Source organism: Silurus aristotelis (genome assembly GCF_946808225.1).
Source record: "Silurus aristotelis genome assembly, chromosome: 5".
Taxonomy (NCBI): domain Eukaryota; kingdom Metazoa; phylum Chordata; class Actinopteri; order Siluriformes; family Siluridae; genus Silurus; species Silurus aristotelis.
The window spans coordinates 30337845-30347826 of NC_139578.1; the positions used below are offsets into that span (position 1 = coordinate 30337845).

Genomic DNA, 9982 nt, shown 5'->3' on the forward strand with positions numbered 1-9982 from the left:
TGATGAATCTATATAATATACCAGTTTCACTTTTTGTATTGGATTGCTAAAATAAATAAACTTTTTAAAAACTTTAATTTCTTGAGATGCAGCTGTATTTATCGTTCCATGGATTGGAGCTGATCGTGTGATCGCTTTGCTCGCTCTTGTATCCTGCGCGTTCATATTGTCCTCGTCCTCCCAGTTGATGAAGCCTAATGAGAGGTGTCAGCAGATGAAAAGGCCTCGGCGTGACGCGTCTTTGTTTTTCTCACCGGCTCGTGGAGGATGGGCCGGCCATCTCGCGCAGATGGACCCCGTTTCCGCGTCTCTGACAAAGCCAACATTGTCGCCATGTGTGAACGGAAACACAGTAACGGCAGGCCGGCCCACTAAGATACACACAGGTGACTGGAGCGGGAGTGCTGTGAGGGTGGGTGTGTGTTTATCTACGTGACTCTCTGTGTTTGTGTGTGTGTGTGTGTGTGTGTGTGTGTGTGTGTGTGTGTGTGTGTGTGTGTGTGTGGATCACACCTTCAACTAATGCTGACCTATATTCGACCCCTGCCTAGAAAGGAAATAAGGCTGATAACTTCTCGGACAGAACGTGTCTTTGTGGGCTTCGTGATTGCATACCAATAGTATTTTGATAGATTTTATTCAGTTCTAATCAAACCATCAACTATTAATGTGTACACGTGAAAAATACAATGACGTGCCATTTATTACCCCTAAAAAATCCTAATCATAAGCTAATATTAATGAACAATAAGTCTGTGTGTAAATCGTTCTCTAATCTCGGTTACTGTATGCTGACGGGGGGAGAAGGAGGTCAGGAAAAGTTTACTGTCTGGTCAATGTCTAGTTTTTGCACACAAAAAAAAAAATGTATGGAATGTTAAATACATCGTAGGGTTTTTTTGGCGCCATGGTGAAGTACAGGGTTTTCTAATGCTTATTTCACTCACACTCTCGAACCAGACGGTCTTCATGTCATTTCATTTACAATATAACCAAGCCTTAAGGGCCTTCCTCAGGGGCCAATAGTGGCAGCATGGCGATACCGCGGCTTGAACCCCCGACCTTCCGATCAGTAACCCAGCACCTTAACCACTGAGCTCCCACCCCCTCATACACTATTAATGGCAATTCATTCAACATGGTCTTATTTGGGATTGAAGTCTGTACCTACGGTGTGATCTTTATATCACTAGGTCCAATTCAAATCTTGTTTGGACTCATAGGGTGTTAATAATGATGTTCAGATAGTTCTTGTTCCTTCCAGAGCAGCTCAATATGATGTAGGTGCGATAACTGGGCAGGTCAATCCATGATCGATATCAATCCAGAAGACTGTTTCCTCTCGTTCATTTCGAATGAGTCTTTAATGTGACTCAGAAGAACGAAACGTTTTGAACGAGTGATTCGTTCGTTTTCATTCGTTCGCTCGTGCAGGTATCGCAACATCTCCATAGGTTATGTAGAGGAAATACATAAATAAATGATTGGATAAACTATAAATAAACTATAGGTAAAGTTGGTGTATGTAGACGTGTTGGAGGATCTGCTTATTCAACAATGTAACATTTTATTTTATTTCTAATCGAAGGAAACCAAATGACAAAAAAACGTTCGTTCATTTTGATCAACGAGATTCAAAGAACCGATCCGATCTTTACAGCACTAATAGTAACACCAGATTGGGGAAATCAGGAAATCACTTAAATGTTCAAAGCCGTTTTCTCTTCACCTGCTGTCCATTCGCCGGGAAAATGGGAGTTAGTGTTTCCTCCTACGCCAACTCCGATCTGTTTCTGGACTCTTATCTGCTGCTTGGCACACCTGCGCTTTGTGAGGAAATCGGGCTTCAGATCAATAAGCAGCGCTCGGCGAAGCCAGCTGGGACCTGCGTAATGCTGATTGTGTGCTGCTCGATCTCAGAAATGAACGGATGAATGGATGAATGAGACCTGAAAGAGGTGTATATATATGTTTGGATGTTCCACTCTGTCATTGTTAAACCCTTTTTTCCCCACATGGTATATGTTTCATCCCTATTGTATTCCATATTGCTTAGATTTAAAGGATTTGGCAGAACAACTAACAATTTTCTCATTTCTACAACTTGAGCAGTTAAGGTTAAGGGCCTTTCCCAGGGGCCCAGCACTGGCAGCTTGGCGGTTCTGGGATTTGAACTCACAACCTTCTGATCAGAAGTCCAACACTTAACCATTGTTTTAAGTTCATTTAAACTAGGAGACCAAACCAGTTCCAGCATGACAATGGAGTGAAAGATCTCCTTCTACAGAGCTCCAACCCTATTGAACATGATAAATATAAACCCTGACTCCATCCCAGGCCTCCTCACCTTCTCACCCACATCAGAACCTGACTTTACTAACACCCTTATGGTTGAATGAACACAAATCTCCACAAAATCTAGTGGAACACCTTCCAAGAAGAATGAAGGGTATCATACCAGCGAATCATATGCACCACAAATCCTTTGTCCATATAATGTCCATAATCTCCATGTTCTAGGTGGGTGAAACTAAAAGGTTTGGACATTTTCCCCAAAAATGCAGAACTGATGTAAAAGTGGCTCTACAAGCTGAATACTTAGGACCTGGAGGAAGCCTCCTGTAAAGCCACTGAAGATCAAAGTCAGCCAATGCTCTTAAGTCGTGCTCTGTATGCGCAGCGGAGACCAGCGCCATAAACCAATCTCCCCCAATTAGCTCAGGACAAAATTAGAGGCACTTAACGTCCGAGTGGATCGTTTCTCCCCGGGCCGCATGCCGTCGAAACCGCAGGGTGGTGATTATATTTAAATTGGCTCTAATTGAGTCTACCGAGAGGTTCTTGGCACACGAAACAGCAGATAGATCACTGGGTTTATTAGCTCGTATTAATAGAAGAGGGGGAAACGTTCTCTCTCTCTCTCTCTCTCTCTCTCTGCTGAGAAATTGACCCGAAATTCCCATTAAAGTGAGCGGCCGTGGAGAAGTGCGGAGCCATCGCCATCGTCCTGTTCATCATTTTCTTTTCACGTTCATCTTAAATGAAAAAGTCCTCCAGAGTGCTTAATCGAGGATCATTTATCTGCTCCGTGTCCTCAAGAGGAGATTAAGGAAAATGATGGTGCTAAGATTTTTCCAGCCAAGATGCCTTTGTTTACATTCCGGAGGGATAGAACGATATATATATATATATATATATATATATATATATATATATATATATATATATATATATATATATACATATATACACATTGATCTCATTCTTCTCATTCATGTGGAACATTCTAGTAGGATAAACCCAGCAATGTTAGAAGGCTGGGGGTCAGAGCACAGGGTCAACCATGACACCACCTGTGTATTTATGATCATTTACAATATAACCACTTACATAGGGGAGAAAAGAATGTGTGTGTGTGTGTTCCACACCCTATGTAGTGCACTGGGTCCTTTCATACACCATTAAAGCCACTTTATTGAACATGGGTCTAATTTGGGATTGAAGTCTGTACCTACAGTGTGATATAAAGACGTTTGATGATAAGTGCACTAGGCCCAATTCGAGTCTTGTTTGGAGTCATATGGTGGTAATAATGATGTTTAACACCCTACATAGTGCACTGGATCTACTGAAAGTCTCATTTAAGATCTATTTCCTTGCATAAAGTGTACAACAATGTGTTCTACACCCTATGTAATGCACTAAATCCTTTCCTAGACTATTAAAGTCCAATTCGAGTCTCATTTGAACTCATATGGTGTAAACACTGATCTTTATCCCCCTACATAGTGCACTAGGTTCATTCAGAGTCTCGTTTTGAACTCATGAGGTATCAGTAATGCTGTTCCACACCCTGTCGACTCATTTACTGTTGAAACATCCTGCATGTTTGTGTCTGGGTCCAGGAGAAGTGACTTTATGTCCAGTCCGATGTTGATTTTTGGGGGAATTCGGCATTTCAGTGTATAATCTGCGTGTGGACTCTCGGTGTCGCCTCTCTGTAAAGATTGATTTTCTTCCTTGTATTTCGTATTGACGTTATAAATAGTCGATGCTTTATGCTGTGAGCTCAGAGGTTTTATTATTGCTCCTGCATTGCTGCGCTGGTGTGAAATGTTTCAGCCACACATTTGCACGGATTCGTGAGCTCTATATACAGCGATTCCCATGACCCGGCCAGGTCACACACACACACACACACACACACACACACACACACACACACACACACACACACACACCGGTCTGGGTCTGCTAAACAACACAAGACCTTATTGATGAAAGAAGGCTTCATTTCAACCTATTGCACCTCATAATGTATAAAGGAAATGAAATTCTTTGATTTGTTTGTTTGTTTTTAATGTAAAAAAAGAAGGATTTATTTGCATCGATTTATCCAACATGCAACCGTAAAGCCGTTTTCTTTTAATTCTTCTTTTTTTTTTTTTTTTTTTTTTTTATAAATACAGTATAGAAAAATAAACACATTTCCACACATCAACATTTTGACGAATATCGATTCTTTTTTTTTTTTCTTCCAAACATGACACATTTTTCGAAAGGATTGGGTCTAGCGATAAAATATGAATACACTCACGACAATGAGCTGTAGGAATCTGACCCCAAAAAAAGTTCATGCTTTGTAACTATTTCCGAATTCTTTACTAGTAATTGAAAAATGAATACTAATAAATTGATTTTATTTTGGTTGTATCCCAAAAATCTGCGAACTCTGGTGCACTATATAAGATGTGAAATCAAAATCTCGATTGAGGTATGAAATTCCTGATTCCTATGATTCCTTTTTTTTTCCTCTTGCACAATGATTTTTTTCTAATTATTCCTACTAAAATCCTTTCAAAGGGTTTCTCAGGACCCAGAAATGGTCCTTCTATGGTATTTTCCTTAATAACTATTTCCAATATATCATATGCACCTTAATGGTTTTATGGTTTTCCCTCATAATCCTGCAAAGAACCTTTATGGGTATACCTAATAGGATAAAAATTCATACATATGGACAATTATTGGGACACCTGACTCTTCCAGCCATGGGAGGTTCTTCCCTATCAATTTGGGGGCACACAATTTAATGTCATTGGAAGGAGGAAATGTTCTATTCAGACGCAAACCTGTGAAGATATGGTTTCCTTGGGTTGAAGATCTCCTGCTATAGAGCTCCAACCCTATTGGACACCTGATTTTACTAACACCCTTATGGCTGAATGAATCTCCACAAATCTCCACAAAATCTTGTGGAACATCTTCCCAGGAGAGTGGATGTTTCAAAAAGGACATACTAATCTTCTAGCCAGGTGTCCACACATTTTTTACTCCATATAGTGTAGCTCCTGGATGCTAAAAAAAAACAAAAAAAACAACAACATGATAAATCGATGGATGGAGCTTCTACACTGTACATGGAGATGTCCAATATGGAGCCTCTGTAAAATCAGTGCTCTAGTTTTTTTTTAATTGTGGATTCCCCATGTTCTGAAATGTTTTTCCACGAGGCCAATTTGGATCTCTGAAAGATTTTGGCTTGATGATTGTTTTTCCATAATGGTGGTTAAATCTTGGATCAAAAGGTCTCTCAGGAGCAAAAAGACGGGTCCTTCTTCGAAAAACCTTACAAGACACCTCTGAAGATCTTCTCTAAGGGTGTTTTACTCAAGGTAGAACCTTCACTCTTATCAATTAAGCTGCCAGGAAGAGGTTTTCAGAACAATACCAAAGTGGAACCATTGTTGTGCAACCAAAATTTCTTCCTGAAACCTCTCACGAAAATGACCCTAACAGATTCCTTTAAATAAAAGAAAAATATATTTACAATGATTATATTAATAATTATCAACTTACACCTCGTACACTAGCAATGACCGCATTCATAGATCATGGCTTCTGTAAAACCCTTGGAAAGGTTCCATGGATGTTGAGATTTTTCCCAGAACCCCAGACCTTTATAAAGAACCTTTTGTTTTTTAAGAGTGCACCACACATGTGTCCACCTAATAGGCTAAAATTCAATTGATATGAAATAACATGTTCCACAACCCTATATAGTGCACTAGATTTCCCAAACGGGGCACGGTTCCGATTCAGTACACGTCTCAGTCTCTAGCCTCCAGCGTGTATTTACACCAACGGTCCCCGCAAAACAGGATAGACGGTGCGGAAAGGGATAAAACACACATGCAGCTTTAAGGGGAGGTGATAGATAGGCTCGGGGTCTCAGGGTCGAGGGCTCATGTGTCTCCTTTCGTCCTCGGAAGAGCACTCAGAGGAATTGCACACGTACGAGTCCGCTTCGTCGCCACCGTCGTCACCGTCATCATCGTCATCACTGTCCCTGTAGCCCCTCAGTCTGCTGCCACTTTTAGCCGAATCGGGCTGCTCTCTTTTCTCCTTCTCTTTGCCTCCTTTGTGTTTCTCGGCAGCTTCCTGAGCCGCTTCCTGCTCTTTCGCCTTTTTGCTGCGCTTCCACTTCATGCGTCTGTTCTGGAACCAGATTTTTACCTGGAATGAAAATTGGGGGAAACGAACCAAAAGAATTGTAACTGCAGGTGTAATTACATCAAACGATCAACAAACGAGCGCGAACAGAACTAAATCATAGTGTCAATGAAATCAGAAACAAATCTGGCAACGAGAAAAACAACAGCAGATTTTTTAAAATCAGAACTCATGGTGTTTGGATGAAACCAGAATAGTTTTTCATGTGTGTGCATTCGGGACACACCTGCCCTCCGTGGGAACTCTAGTCTGGTGCGGCGATGTTTGATGGTGTTTGCTGGGAGATGAAGTTTAGGTGTGACCTAATTATTCTTATCATTATTGATATTGCATTTGCATGTATGACATATTTGGCAGATGTGCTTATGCAAAGCGATGTCCGATTATCTCATTTACAAAATGGGACAGCTGAGGGTCTTTCTCAAGGGCCCAACAATGACAGTTATGTGGTCCTGGGATTTGAACTCACAACCTTCTGTTCAGAAGTCGTAACCACAAATTATTATTAATGAATAAATATTTAAAATATTACTAGTAGTAGTATCTGTAATATTAATAGTAGAACTAGAATTAGTAGTAGTACTAGTAATAATGGTGGTAGTTGTTCTAATAGTAGTGAAAGTGATAGTAGTTGTTGTATGTGTAGTAGTCGTCACTGTAATAGTGATAGTTGTAGTTGTAACTGTAACAGTAGTAGTAGTAGTTATAATAATAGTAATACTGGTGGTAGTTGTAGTAGAAATAGTTGTAGTTGTAACTGTAACAGTAGTAGCTGTTGTAGTGTCAGTAACAGTAGTAGTACTAAAAGTAATAGTGGTAGTAGTTGAGGTAGTAGTAATAGTAATGCTATTAGCTTTAGTTGTAGTTGTAGGTTGTAATACTGGTGGTAGTTGAAATTGTAATAGTTGTAACTGTAACAGTAGTAGTTATAATAATAGTAATACTGGTGGTAGTTGTAGTAGTAATAGTTGTAGTAGTAACCGTAACAGTAGTAGTTGTTGTTGTAGTGACAGTAACAGTAATAGTAAAAAAAGTAATTGTGGTAGTAGTTGTTGTAGTAGTAATAATAATGCTATTAGTTTCAGTTGTAGTTGTAGGTTGTAATACTGGTGGTAGTAGTAATAGGTGTAGTTGTAACTGTAACAGTAGTAGTAGTAGTTATAGTAATAGTAATACTGGTGGTAGTTGTAGTAGTAATAGTTGTAGTAGTTGTACTGTAGTTGTAGTAGTTGTAGTTGTAGGTTGTAATACTGGTGGTAGTAGTAATAGTTGTAGTAGTTGTACTGTAGTTGTAGTGTAGTTGTAGTAGTAGTAGTTATAGTAATAGTAATACTGGTGGTAGTAGTAATAGTTGTAGTAGTAACTGTAACAGTAGTAGTAGTGATATTAATACTGGTGGTAGTTGTAGTAGTAATAGTTGTAGTAGTTTTACTGTAGTTGTAGTGTAGTTGTAGTAGTAGTAGTTGTAGTTTGTAAAACTGGTGGTAGTAGTAATAGTTGTAGTAGTTGTACTGTAGTTGTAGTGTAGTTGTAGTAGTAGTAGTTATAGTAATAGTAATACTGGTGGTAGTAGTAATAGTTGTAGTAGTAACTGTAACAGTAGTAGTAGTGATATTAATATTGGTGGTAGTTGTAGTAGTAATAGTTGTAGTAGTTTTACTGTAGTTGTAGTGTAGTTGTAGTAGTAGTAGTTGTAGTTTGTAATACTGGTGGTAGTAGTAATAGTTGTAGTAGTTGTAGTTGTAGTTTGTAATACTGGTGGTAGTAGTAATAGTTGTAGTAGTTGTAGTTGTAGGTTGTAATACTGGTGGTAGTAGTAATAGTTGTAGTAGTTGTAGGTTGTAATACTGGTGGTAGTAGTAATAGTTGTAGTAGTTGTAGTTGTAGGTTGTAATACTGGTGGTAGTAGTAATAGTTGTAGTAGTTGTAGTTGTAGGTTGTAATACTGGTGGTAGTAGTAATAGTTGTAGTAGTTGTACTGTAGTTGTAGTGTAGTTGTAGTGTAGTTGTAGTAGTAGTAGTTATAGTAATAGTAATACTGGTGGTAGTAGTAATAGTTGTAGTAGTAACTGTTACAGTAGTAGTAGTAGTGATATTAATACTGGTGGTAGTTGAAATAGTAATAGAAATGCTATAAGCTTTAATAGTAGTAGTAGTAGTAGTAGTTATACTAAAAGTGGTAGTAGTAATAGTTGTATCAATATTAATAGGAGTAACATTTCCATAATACACCGTAATCATAATTTATTTCTACCATCAAAATATAAAAAGGTAAAAATGCATGTTTTTATTTGAATATTGACAGATACGCTGTACTGTGTGCTCTGTATTACACGCCTGTCCTTACGTATCCGTTTCTGAGTTACGTGCTAGCCGTCCATGTTTTTAACTTTTACAAAGAGTAGAAACCTTTTAAAATGTATTTAAGGACTAGTCTGAAATCTAACACATTTGTTTGGTCTGTTCGATTCCAGTTCAAATCAATGGCATTGTAGCATCTTTTCAGTTATTGTAAAATATAATATTTATAATAAATTTATTAAATAGCAACTTCATTTTTGTGTAAATTGATCTAAATGTTTTGTTTTTAGGAAGAGAGAGTATGTTGGGATGCGATGCGTATAGAAAACACACACACACACACACACACATCGAGGAGGTTGGTGTGTACCTGAGTCTCGGTGAGCATGAGGCTCGTGGCCACCTCAAAGCGTTTGGGTCTGGACAGATATTTGTTGAGTTTAAACTGATGCTCGAGCTCCAGCAGCTGCTGACTGGTGAAGGCGGTGCGAGGCCTCCGACATTTCCCCAGCAGTGTGGACTGATGAGCCTGAGCTAAACACACACACACACACACACACACACACACGGAGAAAACATAAAGATTTAGTTTAGATTGACATTTTAATACAGAGTTGAGGGTCCAAAAGTCTCACATAAATGTTTTTATTTTAAATGTCAAACATTAAAATAAAAAGTTGAGTTTTGAAATATTGTCAAATAAAGAAAGAAAAATATATATTTTTTTTATGATTCATGTTTCTGCATTATATCTAATTCTCATGTTATACATTAGTAGATGTAATATTTGACTTTTTTAGATTTTCTTTTTTCATGTCCAATCTCATCTGCATCTGATCACCTGATGGATTTGACCTAAAAATGGATTTTGCACTAAAGCAAAACGTGGACAAACCAGATGCCGAGAAAATCAATTGGTGTCGTTCTCCATCGCTCTCGCACGGCTCTCAGGAGCCTCATTTGTGATTTTAAACTAATTGAAATAGAAACAAAGGCTTTTTCTGCACTTTCAGGGTGCAGAAGTGATCAAGCTAAAAGTAAAAGCATCACATGATCATCTCTCAAGCTGTGCTTCTGGAAGTGCTGTAGGATGGAGAGCTCTGGGCTTCAGCTCCATCACTCACTCTGACTGCACCGAACCTACACCCTTCACATCATCTTCACATTA

General features: G+C 38.7%; 1 protein-coding gene across 1 annotated transcript in view; it reads right to left on the reverse strand.

Moving 5' to 3' along the window:
- Nucleotides 1-5778: 5778 nt before the first annotated feature.
- Nucleotides 5779-9982, reverse strand: part of mnx1 (motor neuron and pancreas homeobox 1) — an 8281-nt gene continuing 4077 nt past the window's right edge. Inside the window, exons 2-3 of the mRNA XM_083542932.1 lie at nucleotides 9185-9348; nucleotides 5779-6516 (exon numbers count right to left, since the gene is read on the reverse strand). Of these exons, the coding sequence (XP_083399058.1) occupies nucleotides 6232-6516; nucleotides 9185-9348 (449 nt within the window). The 3' untranslated portion in view covers nucleotides 5779-6231. The remainder of the gene's footprint in view (nucleotides 6517-9184; nucleotides 9349-9982) is intronic.